This window comes from Pseudonaja textilis, chromosome 1 (genome assembly GCF_049901715.1).
Source record: "Pseudonaja textilis isolate UNSWEBS1 chromosome 1, rPseTex1.2, whole genome shotgun sequence".
NCBI lineage: Eukaryota > Metazoa > Chordata > Lepidosauria > Squamata > Elapidae > Pseudonaja > Pseudonaja textilis.
This window is the reverse complement of record NC_141990.1, coordinates 132963847-132983350: the sequence shown is the minus strand read 5'-3', so window position 1 is coordinate 132983350 and position 19504 is coordinate 132963847. Positions and strand designations below refer to the sequence as shown.

Genomic DNA, 19504 nt, shown 5'->3' with positions numbered 1-19504 from the left:
TGTGAATTTCAACTGTCACAATTCTCTGTCAGATTCCCAGACTATCCAAGTCTGGGACTTAAAATCCACACATCTCAAAGGTGCTTAAGGTTGAAAAATACTGGAGTGGGGAATATGGAGATAAATTTGAAGAAGCAAGGCAAAAGCAGTAATGCACTAATTGCAAGTTTAGCCCCCCAAAAGAGAAGATGAAAACGAAAACAAACCCTTGGGATTGCCATGCCTTGATTCTCTTGCCTATTGTCAGGGGGTGGAGGGCAAAGATTTAGAGAGAGTGAAAATCTCAAATGTCTAAGATTCTATTATTATACCACGCAATAATAAAGTGGAGTTTCAGCAGTCTTTGTCAAATGTTTCCTGCCTGGCTTACCTCAAATCTTCACTCTTTTTTTTTTTTTTTGAAGCATTTACTATATTATGCCACATTTTTTGACTCCCATCTTGTACCTTCTAAGACATAATTTGATGCACTCTATTTATATATTTTTTTATTTTATGGGAAGCACAGTTTGAACAGGAAAAATAACCACCCTTTTTTTACCCACTCTTTTAATTTAAAAAATTGTCTAGATTGTTCACTGACCCAATCAGTCATAAAATAATCCATAATATTCTTTAATGCAGGTGGTTCTCATTATTTTGATCAAACCTTGGGATCTAGGAGAAGAGTCTTTTCTGTTGTGGCTCCTGTTCTCTGGAATCTCCCCACCCTCCAGGTGAGATCCATTCCACTCCCACCCTTTTGGCCTTCTACCAATTGACCTGGGCCCCAACAGGAGCATAATCTCTTAGAGGTGGCTAATGGGTTAGATAAGACCCGCCTCCCATCCATTCCCAGTACGCATCTTGCTCCCTTCCTCTCTGTCCTGGTCAATTTAAATTTAAGGTTAACGTGTTTGTTGTTTTAAAGTTTTATATTGGTATTTTTTTTAATTAATTGTAAGCCGCATTAAACTGCAAGCCTTGATTAGATAGGTGGCATATAAGTTTAATAAACAAACAAAGAAAGTAGATATCAAGACCAATTTAACAAAGGCATGAAAAAAGCATACTTTTTGCAAAGTCAAAAAACCCTCTGCTATTTTGTGCCTATGCAAAACACACACACACACACACACACACACAAATCCAAAACCTTGGATAAAGTTCACCTGGTCAGATACTGCATATTTTCGGGCGGTTATGAATATTAAGATCATGGGTAAAAATAGTCACCTGTCAGGCTACCAGATTTGGGGCCAAGCTGAACATTTGAAAGGGGGTTATTCAGTAAATAATTCAGAATATCCTTGCCTTAGGAAAGGACAGTATTAAAGAATATGCTATGCAGGCATTCCAATTTTAATTATTTTCTTTTTAGAGTTAAACCAGTACTGTACTGTTCACTTACTACTGTTGCAGTGTCTTGACTTAGTACACTAAACCAGGGGTCAGGGAACTTTTTTACCTCTTACCCCCCAAAAAATTTATAAACGCAGACGTTACCCCCTTGATTTGAAAGTAAGGAAATCATACATCCAATAACATTTTGAATTCAAATACACCAGTCCCTCACCCCTTTCCTAAGAAGTCTGTAGGGGGTGTGCATAAGTGCACCAACGTCTACCTTCCCTGTCCTATTGTTTCCTTTTATTTTCTTATATGTATCCATTTCATGTATTCATAATTATGTTTATACTTATACCTATTATCTTGTAAGCAATTGACAAATCAAATAAATAAATAAATTTGTTGTGGCTATTGCCAATTTCTATTCAAAACAAAGGCAGTAGAGACTGTCTTCAAATTGGCAATAGGCACAACAAACTTCCATGTCAAAACACTTCAGCTCAGCAATTCAGAAAGTTTCATAAAAATATTGACAGTAAAAAAAAAAAAGCGATTTAGGCCACAGAAGTCAACTTTTATGTTCTGTCAGGAATGCAAAGGAATGCAAGTGACTGCCTCCAGCCTGTGCTTGAACCCAGCCAGTAAAGGGGATCCCACCGCTTCTCTGGCTAATTGATCGTTCAGGGAGGAAACTTAGCATTAGGAATCGTCTCCTAACGTGCAGCTCGAGGGCTTCTGTAATGCGAATCTCTTTGGATGACAGAGCAGGCTTCTTCTGTACTGCACTCTCTGTGGCTGCACCTGCTGACCGCGCCACCTTCCAACTTTTATAGACGCGTCTGCGGAGAGAGCGCGGAAAATTGGCAATCCGAGTAAGGCAAACTACTCCAGGTGGCTCCAGAGATGGGTGGGGAGCGGAAGAAAACAACCTTTTATCTCAGCCGCCTTAATTGCGCAAATGGCCATCGCCTCGGACACTTGAGCTGCTGCCAGCCAAACCAACCTTTTCCGTTTGGCACAAAAAGCCGCCAGGAGGAAGAGGGAGGGAGGGAACCTGCTCGCTCGGCCTCTCAGCGCCCCGACTTGTTTTCGCGGGCTCCAGAGACACGAACCGCGACAGCGCCAGAAGCCCTCCCCTGTCCTCCCGTCTCCCCCCGCGCCCTCCCGGTTTCAGTCCAGCTCGCGAGTTTTGGCTGGCTGAAGCAAACGCGACCTCCGGCGTGCAGCGGCAGGAGCTGCGAGCTCGCGGCAGGCAGCGCTGGGGCTACGTCAGTCGGGCGCGCGGTTTAGACTTCGGCTCTTTAAAAACGGCGTGTAAACTGAGATGCTCCCATAAGAGAGCCGAGCGCGGCAGCAGTCGTTTGGGTTAACGGCAGCGGGCGGCCTTCCAGCGCCCGCCCACAGCTGCGCTGGCACGTGCGCGCTCCGCCACCCTCGCCTTCAAGTTAGGCTTGTCCCGGAAAGCTTCAGACCGACCGCCTTCGCCCCTGCCCCCACCCTTCCCTCTCCGGCACACGCTCCGTCTGGTTAGAGTAGTCAGTAGCCAGATGACCCCCAGTACCCGCTCTCTCTACAGCGCTTGCGCCATACAAGTAAACGCTGGAGCAGTCCACTGAGAGAGCGGGGGAGCAGAGCAGAGAAGGAGGATGCGGTGACACTGACACACACTGACACTGGCCGTCCGTGCTATAATGGACCGTAATAACTGCTGCTATGCCGATAGTTCCGCCATTGGCCAGCGCAACCTCCTCATTACCCCCAGATTTTCACTTTTACCCCATTTGGGGTAATTTACCCCTTTTCCCCGACCACTGCAGTAAACCCTTACATATCTCCTGCCTCTCCAGTTCACCTTTGTCTCCTTTTTTATTTTGCAAGAAACCCTGTACACACCCATCATTTTTATTTTCTTGGAAATCTTGGAAATAAAAGCAATGTTAGAGCCTACAGCTTTGCAACATGCCGGTTTTCTGTTTAAATGTATAATGTGTGTGGGAAGGAAGATATAGGTGCTCTTTACACTGATATCAAGCAGGGTCTTATACATCCAAGGAAAGTATCTAGATAGTGTCATATGGCATCAAAAATTTAAGCTCATAACTACAGCAGTGTGAGGGAAACTCATTCTGTTTTTGATGTACCTTGGGGACACCTCTGACTGACTGTGTGATTATAGAACATTGAAGAGGGGCAAGGAGTGACGATAAGCATGTATTTTTTTACTTATCTCAAATCATAACTTCATAGTTATGAAGAATTTTGAACTCAGCCTAATCATCAAATCTGTTAACACTTCGGTTATGTCACATCTTCAACAGGAGAAAGAAGCTAGCTTTGAAGATTAGTTTGCCCCATTCCTCCAGCCCCGTATGTGGTACACTATAGGCCAGAGCAAACCAAAGGCAACTGCCCAAGCAGGCCAATTATAATGAGACAGAGCCCTCAGGTCAATCTTGTTGGCATAGCTCTTAGTTGTGAGCAAATGTGTACACATACCAAAAGTAAAAGGTGAGAAAATCTTTCTGACATTTATGTTGGGGGAGGGTGTTTATGAGAGGTGGGGGAGAGGGAGGGAGGGAGGGAGAGAACTGTAGTTTCCTACATTTGTGTCTGGCTCTAGGGGATGGTGCTTATTTCCAATTCACAGCTGAAGAGCCAGCATTGTCCGAAGATGTTTCCGTGGCCATTTGACTGACATGATTATATGCCAAATATTGGCATATGGAGCTGGAGCAAGTAAGGAAAGCACACTCCATCACCTGATACTTGATGTTGAACTGCCGACCTTCCAGTCGACAAGCTCAGTGTCTTAATAGCAGTAGACTTCTATACCACTTCAGAGTGCTTTACAGCACTCTCTAAGCAGTTTACAGAGTCAGTATATTGCCCCCAACAATCTGGGTCCTCATTTTACCGACCTCAGAAGAATGGAAGGAAGAATAGAACAGAACAGAACAGAACAGAGCAGAACAGAGCAGAACAACAAATGGTTATACAATCTCTTCAAAATTTCCAGTTTTAGAGCATTCACAACTTCTGGAGGCAAGTTGTTCCACTGATTAATTGTTCTGTCAGGAAATTTCTTCTTAGTTCTAGGTTGCTTCTCTCTTTGATTAGTTTCCATCCATTGCTTATTGTCTTGCCTTCTGGTGCTTTGGAGAATAGCTTGACTCCCCCCTCTCTGTGGCAACCCCCAAGAACACTGCTAACATGTCACCCCTAATCCTTTTTATTAAACTAGACATACCCAATAACAGCAACTGTTCTTTATATGTTTTAGCCTTCAGTCCCCTAACCATCTTTGTTGCTCTTCTCTGTACTCTTTCCAGAGACTCAACATCTTTTTAACATCATGATCACCAAAATTGGATGCAGTATTCCAAGTGTGGCATAATAAAGTGGTATTAACACTTCACATGATCTTGATTCTATCCCTCTGTTAATTCAGCCTAGAACTGTGTTGGCTTTTGTGGCAGCTGCAGTACATTGCCGGCTCATATTTAAGTGATTGTCTACTAGGACTCCAAGATCCCTCTCTGTTACTATTATTGAGCCAGTTACCATCTGTGCATTTGTTTTTTCTTGCCTAAATGTAGAACCTTACTTTTTTCACCATTGAATTCATTTTGTTAGATAGCGCCCAATGTTCCAGTCTGTCAGGATCCTTGTATGTAGTGTATTTTTATAATGTTATAGTTATATAACATTATAAGTATTTATATCATTATGAAAAGTGAAGTTAAATGAAACACTATGTTAGATGTACAGTAGTATATAGTAACAAAAGGAAATATAATCTTACTATTAGCAAATGGTGGGAAAGAGGATTTAACTAGGGAAATGTAGATGAAATTTAATTTAGAAATATCATATGCTGCATAATAGGGACCAGTTCTGTTTTACAAGAGGAAAACATTCCAAAAGATGCTTTACTTGGGCAGTATATCAACATAAAAGTTTTTCTTCATTTGAAAATCGCCCACACCACATCTCATTTTAATCAAAAGAATAATAATTTGTCCTATATTGTAAAGAGGTCTCTTGGTAAATGGAATAGAACAGAATTACACTAAATGTATTTAATATATCTCCCCATTATCTCTTTTTGTTTTTTGTTTTTAATAACTTTATCATCACCCAGAACTTTTTATTTTCAAAAAAGCTGTGAAGTAGAAGTGAAGGAGAACAAAACTTCAGTTTCAGATATCTGTGGGCATTGTGTTGCCTTTGCTTGCTCTGAGCAAACACCCACCTCCACTTACAACAAATACCAGTCAAAGTTAACTGAATGGTTACAAATAGACATATAAAATTTAATTGCTCTTGCCTTACAGCAAATGTTCAATTACACAGACACACAAAAGCAAACATGGGCAAAATCACTTCCATTGAACTCTACAAATATGGCTATGGTTAAAAGCCCCATGTCCCACAGAATAAATCAACAGCTTAATTCATACATTACATATAAATATAACTATGAGTGCATTCATTCTTAATAGAGAAAAATCTTATATTTGCTCAATTTTTCTGTAGCAAAACCTCAATTTTCTACAAAAGATAGAAATTGTCATGCATGTTTACAGATACAAACATTCTCTTGATACAATATCTTCCTTCCAACTCTGAATTATTAACAACAGCATTTTCAGCAACTGTTTCTAGTTTTCATCAACAAGATCTATTTAATCTTTAATCTGTAAATACACGATTATTTGCATTTATTAGATTTTATTAAAGTTACTAGATTTTTCTTTTAGGGAAGGATTCTCTTTGGGTTTGCTTCAACATATACAATCTGTTCAACATTTCTCAGGATTCTATTGCTATGCAATATACATAATACTAATAATAGTTATAATAATAATAGTAGTGGTAATAAGAACCACACACAATAGATAAAGAAATCAAATAACAAAGAGTCTAAAATTCCAGACAAAACTTTTTGCTAGCCTGTTGCAGAATTAACCTCCTCAGCTTCATGGTCTCTAAGGTACTGGATGGCAGTTTGCATTATCCTAGCCAAAATGTCAGGAGGTTGGGGAAGGCTGCGACAGAAAAGTCAAGAACCAGTCAACAATGCAGGTTTATCACTTGAATGCCATTTAGAAATGGGCTTCATGTGGATTTTTTTTCTCTGTTACTATTAATTTTTGTATATTTGCTCAAAATATTTTGGGGGCCCATAAAAGACATTCAACGTGATTACTAAAAACAATATACAAATCCAACCATATTAAATAAAGTTGGAGTCTGACCAAAAGGAATCTGGAGTATGGTCATATATAGTGTGGAGGCACGTTGTATGGAGAAAGTGTATTTCAAAATAAACATGTAGAACATGTAGTTCTTTTGGCAACCCCAAAAAATAACAAGTAGTTTTATTGGCTAGTTATAGTAGGCAATGTGTTTCCCCTGACTGGCTACATCACTTTCTCCTCAAAACATATACTGCATTCTTTTCACAACTGTGCAACTAGCATTGGTATTGCAGTGTGGGTGGACTCTATTAGGAATCCCCTTATGTTGTCTGGCTCACATATTATTTTAATTTTTTTAATGACTTTTGGTTGACTATATCACAGTCTTCTTAAACTGACATTTTGGGGGTTGTACAGCTTGGAAATCCCTGCACAAAACAAACTACATAATGACTTAACATGTTGAATGAAACCAGGATTATAGTTTGCTAACAGCTTGCAGAGCTTATTTTTGGAAGCATCTATTCTATGCCATAAACCTTGCAAATGGGCTCGGATTTATAATGGAAAATCTCTGTTTCGTGTATTAAAATGGTAGGCATCTACATTTTGGAACGAAGAAAATAATAGTGTTTGAAATTGCAATGAGAACTGAAGCCCCAAAATCACTAATACCAATTTTGATGCTTAATGGTTCTTCAGTTATAATCATAGGATACATGAGGAAGTCTGATATCAGATTCTAATAATAAAAAGAAATTAAATAAAGTATGCAAAAAATGTCCTTTTACCTATGTTCCCTTAAAAGAGATTGAATACGCTCAACAAAAAATTAATTTAGCACCAAGATTGTTTTTCTTAGTGATATGTTTATATACATTTAGCCTTTTCAGGTTGGCTTCGCCATATGCTTTATGTTATGCATGCATATAGATATCTAATCATACCGCTGTATATCCTGAATATTATATATAATATAATCTATGTACACATTTACAACCCTTCAAAATACACCACACTTATATACAGATATAGTTCATCAGTGGGCTACATACAATTAAAGTTCTTCATAAAGCAAGAAACAAAAAATTGTAGCAGAAAATTATAATCTTATGCCCTGGGCAGCTGTAAACATCACAACAATCCAGTCCTACACTTTTCTGAAACTCCCATAAGCACCAAAGGTGTTTTTGGAAGTTCTGAGCTGATAAAGAAACTCACACACATATTTAATGGATAAGGGAATGTGTTGATAATATAACAAGTTCATTTTAATTGTGCTTTGCTTATATATGCAAATTTCATTAAAAAAATAAAATCAATGTCTGTTCTTCTGTTTCAAGTGCAGTGTTGCAGCCAAAAGGCCTGATTTATCAATTGATAATTCTTATTTTTTAAAAAAAAATGATATTCCAAAGGTTCTTTGGAAGAATAAAATAACTTCTTCCTTAAAAACATATTTAGATCCTGAGGACAAAAACAAATGAGGTTTTGTATTTAGAGCCTTCACTGAAAGATCCCACAGGAGCCCCAAAAAGTAGGTTTCAGATTTCAGTAAGAGTGAGTTTGTAAGATCCAGCAGCTTCTTCTATCTGTAACTGGAAGGTGTCTTCATTGGAATAATGCTTCACAATATTATCATCCATATTCACTAAAATACTAAGAAAAAAAATGGGGTATTAAGAACAGGACCTACTATCACAGCGGAACCAAAAACTGTCAGAACCAAAGTAATGAACAAGTTAGCATCTTTGGACCTAATAGATCAGAATATTCTGGTTAGCCTAGCAAAGTAGCACACTCTTCTCAATGAGGAAATTATATTAAGCAAAGAGTCTGTACTTCATGCTTTCCATTTAATCAGAAAAAAACAAACACTATGGACTAGTTTCTAAGCAAGCCACAGAGAAAATGTAATCAAGGCAGTACAAGTCTATTAGCCGGAAACCTTGCAAATACTAAGACATTAAGGAAAATGTCATAACTTAGCTATAGGTATCAACCTTTTTTCTTACCTTGTGCAGCCTACTATGTTTCAATTCACTGTCAATAAAAAGGTCATTTGCATACTATAAACCAACTTTGAAGGGAGAAGTTGGCTGTATGCAAGATGAAAAAAATAAGAACTGCACACCAATTAAGAAATTTTAATTTAGGTAAACTCACCCTTTTTTACATTTCTTGAAGACTTTTCCTATTTTGTCCAAGGGGACTTCATATTTGTCAGATATCTAAATATAAAAATCAAATAAAAAAGGTCAAATCTTTGAACCACAGAAGAGAAAATACATTTATACAATACACAACAGCAGAATTACTTGCTAATACCTATGACAAAATATACACTGGAACTGAAATCATGATTTAAATTCCCCGTCAAAAAAAGAGAATGATATAAATATGCTTCTATGATTTCATTGACTATTTTTATTTATTTCTATTTGTATTGCATCTCACCTTTATTATTTTTACAAATAACGCAGCGAACATATCCAACACACTTCCTTCCTATTTTCCCTACAACAACAACCCTCTGAGATGGGTCTAGCTGCGAGAGAGAATGACTGGCCCAACATCACACAGCAGACTTTCATGGTGATCATTTTGTCTTTGTGAGCTCATTCTTATTAGAACAGAAATCTCTGGAGGAGTGGTTGTACCCATGCCTTATCAGGTCACGCATCAAGCCAGCCCATATTTAATAATGTCAAGTTTATAAATCATAGTTCGAGACTGGTTTCCTCACTGATCACAAATTATGGCTTCCCAAATCAGAGAACAGGTTGAATTAAGCAAATTTCTTTAGCTGCAATTTAGTGTGATATCTGAACTGAGTTAATCTCTGATGTATACTGTTGAATTTCTCAATAACTGTGCACAACTCCCACAAATTGTGGGTTGGTTTCCGAACATTTTGTTACCAGGCTAGGTAACATATTCAGCAGAATTTAGAGGATATCAGGGTCAGTGTTCTTCTGCTTATAAGGGTTGTGATCAGTAGGACTTGTGATGATGAGGTCACATCAGGTGAGGGTTTTTGATGGGTCAGGTGTGGGTTGTGTCAAGTGAAGGTCTCATGATGGGGAGGTCAGATCAAGTGAGAGTCATTGGGATGGGGCTTGCATGGGTTGATTGAGGGCCAATGCTGCCTCTGGTTGGTTGTGCAGTTGATTTGAATTCTGAGGGGTTCGTAGACCGGTTGTAGGTTGATGTGTCTGTTGATGGAACAGTGAAGTAGCCCAATTAAAGCTTTTCTTAACACCTTAGCCATTAATTTTGTTCCTTTAATTTTCAGTTTTTCATGATTCTTTTTCATAGTAGAATTTACATATACCTATGACCATGAAGAAGCATATACAAAAAATGTCTTCATCCAGGTTAGCAGCATGGGATAGAGATAAAAGAGAGAGAAATACAATTTATACTTTAAAATGTGTTATTATGAACCTGTGATGAACATAAAATTTAATTTACAATGCATTTTTCTTGATAATGAATGCTGAATTTAGTGTGGAGAAAGTTACATTTCTGAAACTTGCAACTGAAGAAGTTGCTTGACAACTAAATTTTCTCCAAACAAAAATGACCTCTTGAATGATCGATATGATTGAATAGAAATCTGTAGGTTTTCTGAAGCTTACAGTAGTGCTCTGCCCTAAAATTATTCTGTAGTTTTTGTATTTCCTCCAAAATCAGCCTTTGGCTTAACAAGTGAATAAATAACCAATGAAAATAGATACCCAGAAAAATTAGAATTAAGTACTGTAAATATATACCCCTCATTCTATTCCCTTTTGGGGATAAGCAATTTTAGGCCATGTACAGAACAGAGAAAATGAAATAGTAAACTAATGAAAATAAGGCGTGAGGTAAGAAAAAGAAATAAATAGCAAAATATAGTTAATCCCTTTACTGTACTTGTCCATATCTTTCTATCCTTGCAAACAATCGTTGCTTCTACTATTGTAGGTTCTACATTAGCCATCTTTCGAATTTTAAATTTTTTATTTATTTCCCTCTTTTTCTCGTCATCCCCATTCAATCATAATTTGTTTGATTTTCTTGAGTTTCTCAATTTTTCCATTCTTTATTTGATTGCAAATTGAACCTCTCACACTCTCTCTAAATGTTCAAACATCAGTTATTTTTTTATTTAATAATTCATAGGCCGCCCATCTCACGTACATGACTGTGGCCAGCTAACAATTAAAAGATTGTGAAAACAATAAAAACAATTCAAATTAAAGCAACAAAAATAACATAAGAATAGCAGTTGAAAATCCTTATAAACACAAACTAACCATGAAACAGGCATGGTTCTGAAATGTTTCTGTACTGATGATCACTCACCTTTTTGTTTTCAGTCTACATTCATTCAACACTCATTCATTATTGATATAATTCTTAAGTACCCTATTGCATTTGATTCAACTCTTAGGTTTCTGCTTGCATACCCAACCAAGGTTATATTGTTACACTGTATATAACATTACAATTCCATTAAATAGTATGAGCACAAATCCATATTTTCCTATGTCATGATTAGCAGCAGGAAGTCCTATAGATATTGACTTTTGTCTTCCATTTTGGTTATGGTCAATTAAGCCTTTCGCATAATTCTTTTTAGGAAGATAGAGACGGTGTAATCCACTGTATGTTACTAGTTGTAATCACACCCCATGTCACATGCAGCATTCCTGGCCATCCATAAAGATACTAGTGGTCAGGTTCCAGTGTTATCCCAAGCGTGCTATTACACGTTTCTGTGCAAGATAGAATGTCCCAGCTAGAAATAATACTGTTGCTTGAATCCCACCAACTAGAAAGTACATGCTCTATGCTAACACAGAATAAGAATGTAAGTCCAAATTTTTTGTAATAATTCAAGCACTTGAAATCCTACACTTAGAGAGCATACAGTGGCCATTTAGATTACGTGCACAGAAGAAGATAGGTAAGTTTCTCCATTTTTTTTCTTAACATATGATAATAAAGATCCTTACAACTTACAGCTTCCATAAGACCTTTCAGAGATGGAACTTTAAGCATAAGTGCATCAAATACTTCTTCTGATTCTTTCCGGACATACAACAACACTAAAAGAAAGGTGATAAAAGGAGAAAAAAAAATATAAACACTATTTTCTCTCTTTGCCAAAAGCAGGTGACAAAACGTGAAACAATTAATTTAGCCTGAGGTGATTTAGAAATAGCACTTTTAATATGGCAATGGCCTTATTTTGCTTTGACAAAGCAAGGCAGAATATACGCAGTCCCTTTCCCAATGCTTAGTTAATACACGGCCAATTATGTCACTACACAGTACAGTATAGCATAGTCTGGCCTCTAGTCCTCTGTAAATTAACCTCCACTGCTGCTGGCAGCAAGTAGAAGGTTTGGAAGGGTACCCTGCCAGGTTTCCAAATTTGTTCTGAACAATGAGCCAATTAACACACTGGTACTTGATTTTTTTTTTCCCCTTCAGTTTGTTCAATGGTTCTTAAAATATATTGGAGGGAAATGATTGTGCAAAAAGGATGGGATTTAGAAGTCAAGCCACTGCTATATTTAAGTTTTGTTTTTTTAAACAAAATAAAGTAAAAATGCATAAAGGATCGTGAAGCTCAATGCTTCCAATTTATTGCTATGTATCCCCCCATTATCAATATATTAGATGCCTTTTAAAATTGTCTGGACAATCAAGGACTTTCTGTTATCACAGAATAAACTGAAGAGATTAAAATACACTATTGACCTTAAACTAATAATGTAGATGTAAATTTTTGTTTAAGTTTGGGGGGGTGGAAACCTAATCACCTACTTTACTTTCAAAATATAATATTCTATGTAAGAAACAGTAATGCCTTACAGTAATCTAGGAGGGAGTTGAACCTTCTGACAATCAGAAGTTTCACTAAATTAAGCCAGTTAGACTCAGTTAGCATGTGTCTACATTTTCCCCCTTCTGTCAGGTTAGACCTGTAATTCAGTAACAGAGGGGAAAGAGTCTCTGCAGAATATAACCAAGATTTTGAGGGGAGAGACAGGATCTAGGGCAAGAATCACATGCAAGTAGAGTGCCTGAAGAGGTTTAACATAGGAGGCACTCTACAGTTCTGTTTCTGTAGTTCAGTTTATATTCCAAAGAAATACAACAGTTAATTAGCACATGTGACTAAGAGTACAGGAATCTGCTTTACTGAATTAAAACATTGGCCTATCTAGTCCAGTGTTTTTCAACCTTGGTAACTTCCAGATCTGTGGACTTCAACTCCCCAGAATTTTCCAGGTGGCATGCTAGCTAGGGAATTCTGGGAATTGGTCCATACATCTTAAAGTCAACAAGGCTGAAAAATACTGATACAGCCAAATATAATATTGTCTAACCTGACAAGCATTGTTTGCCAAGTATAAAAAAAAGCTTTCCTAGCCTTACCAGGAAATACTGAGTTTTCTCCTTCTGTAAACACCAGTTCCTAGGTACTCAAAAAACCAGAATGCTATCAGAGTTTTGTTTCCTTGCAATTCTTGAATCTAATTCTAAAAAAAAAACTGATGAGACTAAGCTCACTTAAAGCCAGAAAGTTCAACCTAATATATTGGTTGTCCTCAATTTACTTCTCCTGAACAACTGATATCAAAGTCCTCTTAGATTATATGTGCTACTGTTATATTAACAACATGTCAATCAACAAGGGTGAGTTCAAAACTCCAAAGTGAGACAGAGAAAAAAAAATCCTTGAAGCCAAGGAGCTTAAAAATGAATTCCAAGGAGAAATGAGGTCTGAAAGAATACACAGATAAGATTCTTGAATTCTCAACAGAAACCAGTGACTCACTTTGTGACTTGCACCAAAATAGAAAAACAAGCCAACTGACAGCACTTGCCCTGTTGAGAAGTCACATGGAGAAAATGTGACATATTTCTTGACTTAGCTGCTTTTGGACTTTGGATTTGACTCCCAAGGACACACTATTTAGACAAGGTCTGATTTCTCATGAGTGCCTAGGTCTACGAGCTCTTCTGTAAAACATTACAGGAACACAGATCCATTCTTTCTCATCTTCCTTCCTGGCTAGTTAATCAGATGATCACTTACACATAAGAGGTTAATTTTAATTAAGGCCACTCCACATATATCTTGTATCCACATATTCATTCCTTATCAGGAAAGGAAGGGAGAAGAAAAAAATACCAGCCTTGGGATGTTTCTAGGCAATCTGAATATATTTATCTATTAACTGTATATTTTACAACTATTTTGTAATTCTAGGTTGAGTTCCTCTTCTCCTATTTTTTTCCTACATTAAACTTATGAGGTAGAATAGGACTGAAAGAGATTCACTGAAAATAACCTAGTGAGCTTCTGTAATTGAGGTAGACTTGACCTTGTTCTCCTAACTCTGAATCCAGTGTATTAACTACTACAGCATACTAGCTGTATGCAGTAAAGAAGGGTTTTTCCCATAATATAAGGCAAAATACCTCTGGTAGCACCATTTTCTCAATGACGTTTTTTTTCCCCCTTATCATGAAATCCTTGTTTAAAACCTGCAGCCTGGAGGCCCCCTGAAGAAATCTTGATTCATTGCACTACACTTAGCACATCACAGATTCAGGATTGGCCCCAATGGCTATAATTAGCTTGCCCCATGCCTCTTGTAGAAACTGTATAAGTCCAACTGGACCAACCAATTCAATGTCATGCATAAGCAAAGTTCTAACAAGAGAAAGGTTTGGTCCATCTAGATGATTTTTTTTAAATTGATGATTTAGTAATCAACTGGTATGGTTTTGGGAGATGTGTCATGAAGATGGGGGGAAATGAAGAATGGAACATGACTGGGAGGAAATATTTTTTATATATTACTGGCAGGGGGCAAAATGGTAGGAAACTGCTACCTGGCCATTGCAAGAGAAAAAGACCTTCCTTTCAGGTTGCAGTCTAACCACGACAATCAAGAAAGCAATGAAGGTAGGTCCTCCGACCTGTTTTTTACTGGCAGATAAGTTGCTAGTATAACATCTATTACCTAGGATGCAATTTTGAATGAAATTATGGATCTGGCAAGTGGGAGAGGCCTGGTGACAGCTCTCCAAGCTATTGCCTGAGTTAATTTATGATGCAGCAGGCTATGGGGTGGCAAGCATAAGTCTACTGGACTTATCTCTTATTGATTCATCCAACACTCTTCCAATTCTGAGTGCTTGTTGCTCTGTTTGAGTGACTGAGATACTGTAGAGACATTAACAGTCACAAAAATCTCTCCTCCTGAACAATTTGGGGTGATCTTTGGCTTAGAACTGCACAGCCTCAGACCTCCTTTCTTGGGGGACTTCCATTCCAGGCTGAGATTGCCTGGACATTACAGAGACATTACAAAAGGTTTGCACTGAATGATCCTTGCTGATATTGGCTGCTAATTGCCAACCAGACACTATTTAAGATTTTGGTATTGTCCATTATAATACAGTCCTGAATATCTTTGGGCCTGTCTGAGGACCACTTATCCCACTAGAGAACCTGCTTAATGATTTAGTAGATTTTTGAAGATTTGTTTATTAAACAAATTTATATAGCTGTTCAAATGTGGTTGACTCCAGGTGGCTTACAGTGTTAAAGGAAAACCACACTGCCAGAAGCTAACCTATCTAATATATGAGAGAAGGACTCCTCTGATCCCCAGTTATGGTAGGAGATGTGTTTAGCGCCCCCAGTAATTAGAAAAATGCCAAAAATACAATTCTTTTGACAAACCGAACGATTATGCTGATTTTGTCTCAACTTTATGGCTCTGTTTTGTATTTTGTATTTGTTTTCCTATTGTAAGATGACTTGAATGCTTACTAAAGCAGAAAGATGAAATATAAATTTAATAACAACTAAAATTCCTTGAGGGATGGATTACCTCTTTTTGGTTCTTCTATTCGGGATATCTTAATTGGATTAGCAGCAAATTCATCTTCATTTATGTAAGCTCCTCTCTTCATGGTAGACCTGAAAGGAAATCAGTTAATCAATTAATCAATCCAAACAACATTTTGGCATTATTGCAATCACCAAGCAGAGGGCTGTCCCTAAACTAAACTAAACATTTCAAGGCATTGAAGAGAAATGAACTGAGAATATACATTTATGTAATAACTACTAGTTATGCCATTAACAGTTAAGCACCTAGTTAAGATGTTAATAGCCAATATAATCAAGAGACAATATGTTTAACACACTTCTGTAACCATTAGGAGGGCCTTCATTTTATTGTAAGGGTCCTGAAATCACACTACCACATTATGTTAGTATGATTTCATAATTAACAATTAGAATGGGGAGAACCAGGCTACAGTTCAGCATCAGCCGTGCAAACTCACTGGATGACTTTAAGCCACTGACTATCTCTTAGCTCATCCTTGGGCATTCAAAGAAAAGGCAGGATGTAATAACTGTAAATGAAAACAGCCACATAATGTTGGCATTGCAGAAAAGGAAAATGTATTTTTTCATATGCTCATCTCAATACTTACTTTCCTTATATGGAGTTTAGATTTGTGTTCAATTTATCCACTTAGAGAATGTTGGCCAGAACAGCCTGTTCCTTAACAGTTATTAAATGAAATCCATTAACTAGATGTGTTGGCAAATTAACCTGAAACTACCTCACGCAAAACAAGTACTGTTCTGCTGAGCCACTGACTTTCCCCCATGCTGCACCAGAGATATCAGTTCAAGCATTAAATTGTTCACAAGGTTGCACTGAACAGAAAATTGGTATACACATAAATCAGGTGGTGTAGTTGTGAGCTTTCTTTTGCATGGCATAATTCTATGTCAATACAGACATGAAGGCATCATTGTTTTAGAATAAACTAACAAGTGCAAGGCGCGTGTCAAGGTGATTCATTCATATTTCAAAACTGACTTCTGACTGAATCCCTCTGCATTGCAAATGAGCTAGTAATAACTTAGCTGAATTACCCATTGGTAACAAGGAGACAAGATCATAGAAGTACAGAGTCAATCTGAGAATGGTATAACAGATGCATGAAGAATGATTACTTTTCCAAAACTGAAATATTTCTTGGCTTCTCTGATGCCACACTATATAGTTGGGAAAATATTTAAACGCAAATGTGGAAAATAGTTTTTTTTTCTTCTTACTACAGGTAGTCCTTGACTTACTACAGGTAGTCCTCAACCACGATTGATCTCAAAATTTCTGTTCCTAAGTGATACAGTTGTTAAGTGAATTTTACCACATTTTACGATCTTTCTTGCCACAGTTGTTAAGGGAAATACTGCAGTTGTTAAGTTAGTAACACGGTTAAGTAAATCTGGCATTCACATTGACTTTGCTTGTCAGAAGTTTGCAAACGGTGATTATGACCTAAGTGCATTGCAACCATCATAAACGTATGTCAGTTATCAAGTGTCTGAATTTTGATCACGTGACCATGGAGATGCTGCAATGATCATACTGTAAGTGTGAAAAACAGTTATAAGTCACTTTTCAGTAATGTAACTTTGAAGGTCACTAAATGAACTGTTGTAAGTCGGGGACTACCTGTATGATGTAAAATAATCTACTTGCTCGATGAGAATCTGTTCAGGTAGAAGTATAATTCTCACGATCTCTGACCCGTATGGCTACAATGATCACATGAGTGATATAACACACACACCCCCACCCAAAAAAAGGCCATAGGAACTATAGTTCATTATTTCTAGATAGCACTGGGTGGGGAAGGTTATGCTATATCATACTGCATATTCTAGCCCAGTTAGAAAGCCACTTAACCAGAACAAAAATAGCTAGAGCATTCTGTAAATATAATTGGAACCTGAATAAGAAAAATAGTAACAAAACTTACCCTTCTCCTTCCATTTCATCAGATGCAACAGGAAAACTCTACAAGGAAAAGGAGGGAAACAAGCTATTTTAAATATTCTAGAACCATGTTGACAAGTGATCAATTAGTATAAGCATCATCATCAAGCATGCTGGCATATTGTTGTCTTTCGCAATGTTTCATTCTCTGGACCTATTAAATGGTATCCCACTATATTTAGATAAATGCAACAGTACTTTTTTTTTGTTCCTACCTCTCTTATAGTACTAATAGTACTCTTACTATTTTTCTACTTGGACCTCAGTTTTTATGTGATGGCAATCAAGATTGATTCTTTACACAGTACAACGTATTCTTTCATTTCCAGATAACTCATGACAAATAGAAACTCTTTTATTTCAAAGGGAGTTTATTTTGTATCTTCTGGACAGCAGCTTTGAGAGTTCTATGAGGCTTTTTAATGTAGTATGGGCTCTTGCTGCTTATAATTCTTTTTGTTTTAGTGTCAAGCTTCCTCTACTTTAATATCTTTGAGTTAAAGTCTCATTGAGGTGCTCTTGCAGGAGAGAGTACATTATTTCTTTAGCTGCAGTAAATGAAATGATTTAACTAATTAAATTAGTGCATCTGTACAGCATTTGACACTGCGATATAAATAAGGTCAGTATAGATAGAAAACTTTTTTTAAAAAAAAACATTCAATGAAGTTAGAATGCATCAAAATGGAATTAGCCTTATTAATGCTGCCTTCAGGATCAATCTTTAGTTTCCACAGAAGAAAAATACACAGACATATCTTAAGTGACTGGTTTGCAAGCCACTTGCATGTCCAGCCTCTTTTCGTGGTTCCTGAAGCTTTCCAGATTATGTGGTCAGCACTATCCATTAAAATATCACTTTATCCTCTCTGCAAAGACAATGCTAAGCAGTCTGTCTCCAGGGATACCGTTTCACCATCCAATGTTTAAAAAGGCCAAGAAATTATTGTCTGTCCCTCAAATTGCCAAAAGGACAACCAATTAACTGCAGGCAATTAGGTGACAAGGATCAGCTCTCTACACCCGCTCATCCTTTTCAAATTGCTGTCCTCCTTTGATAAAATTAACAACAAAGAAAACTTACATGAGTTCCACGCTGAATATTTGAATAATGAACATCAGGTATGAAGAGAACTGGCTGAGTGTCAAGATCCATAAATGGCTTGAAGATGGTGATGTCTGTTCGCTTATGCGAGGGAAGCATAGGTACCTTGACATCAGAAACTGGTAGGGAGGAGAAAAAACAAGGGGCTCTTAAAATTAAGTATGTCTCAGAAGACTTTTTTTTAAAAGCACTGAATTGTGAAGGAGGCTCTGTTTTAAACTTCTTACAAAGCTCTATTTAGCAATATGGGTTGCGGTTGGAGCAGAGGTGGTATTCAGCAGGTTCTGACCAGTTCTGGAGAACCGGTAGCGGAAATTTTGAGTAGTTCAGAGAACTGGCAAATACCAGCTCTGACTGGAGATTTTACAGTATCCTTCCCCTGCCGCGCCCACCAAGCCACGCCCACAGAACCAGTAGTAAAAAAAATTAATCCCACCAGTGGGTTGGAGCTAAGATGTTCTCCACCACTGATACAAAATGCTCTTCCACATGTCACTTTTTGTATTTCTCAATCCTTTGAAAGCTATACTGCTATCATCTTCCTTTCTCCTCACCATAAACTCTGAAAGCAAACAGGGAACATTCTGGGCCATTTACGTGTTCACCTCCAGCTGATCAATAGGAAAGTGGGGGGAAAAGTCCAACCCCAATGGTACCCCAGATTCCTGAGCATCAAAATTCCCTTCCCAACCACTCCAGGCAACTGGGTAATAAAAGAAATAATTATTGCTTCTCTTCCCACCCAGATGTCTAGTACATGTTGTATCTAGTATCTGTCAATTTGCAAAAATAATTGAGTGGTTGCTGTGAGAAGCTCAAGATCAAGGGAGGTACTTATACCACTCTATAAAGCCTTAATAAGACCACACCCAGAGTACTGCATCCAGTTTTGTTCACCACATTATAAAAAAAGATGTTGAGACTCTAGAAAAAGTACAGAGAAGAGCAACCAGGATGATTAGGGGACTGGAGGCTAAAACATACAA

At 37.6% G+C, this 19504-nt stretch overlaps 1 protein-coding gene and 1 long non-coding RNA gene across 6 annotated transcripts in view; one reads left to right on the top strand and one right to left on the bottom strand.

Moving 5' to 3' along the window:
• The window catches only part of LOC148127816 (uncharacterized), a 58831-nt gene that overhangs the window by 14706 nt on the left and 24621 nt on the right, over positions 1–19504 (top strand). The window contains exon 2 of the long non-coding RNA XR_015740244.1: positions 625–716. This is a non-coding gene — a long non-coding RNA (uncharacterized LOC148127816). The remainder of the gene's footprint in view (positions 1–624; positions 717–19504) is intronic.
• GRHL1 (grainyhead like transcription factor 1) overlaps positions 5622–19504 on the bottom strand; it is a 57125-nt gene continuing 43242 nt past the window's right edge. For all 5 annotated transcript variants that reach the window (XM_026695280.2, XM_087917072.1, XM_026695279.2 and 2 more), the window contains exons 11-16: positions 18498–18637; positions 17397–17434; positions 15440–15528; positions 11541–11626; positions 8697–8761; positions 5622–8189 (exon numbers count right to left, since the gene is read on the bottom strand). In XM_026695280.2, the coding sequence (XP_026551065.1) occupies positions 8075–8189; positions 8697–8761; positions 11541–11626; positions 15440–15528; positions 17397–17434; positions 18498–18637 (533 nt within the window). In that variant the 3' untranslated portion in view covers positions 5622–8074. The remainder of the gene's footprint in view (positions 8190–8696; positions 8762–11540; positions 11627–15439; positions 15529–17396; positions 17435–18497; positions 18638–19504) is intronic.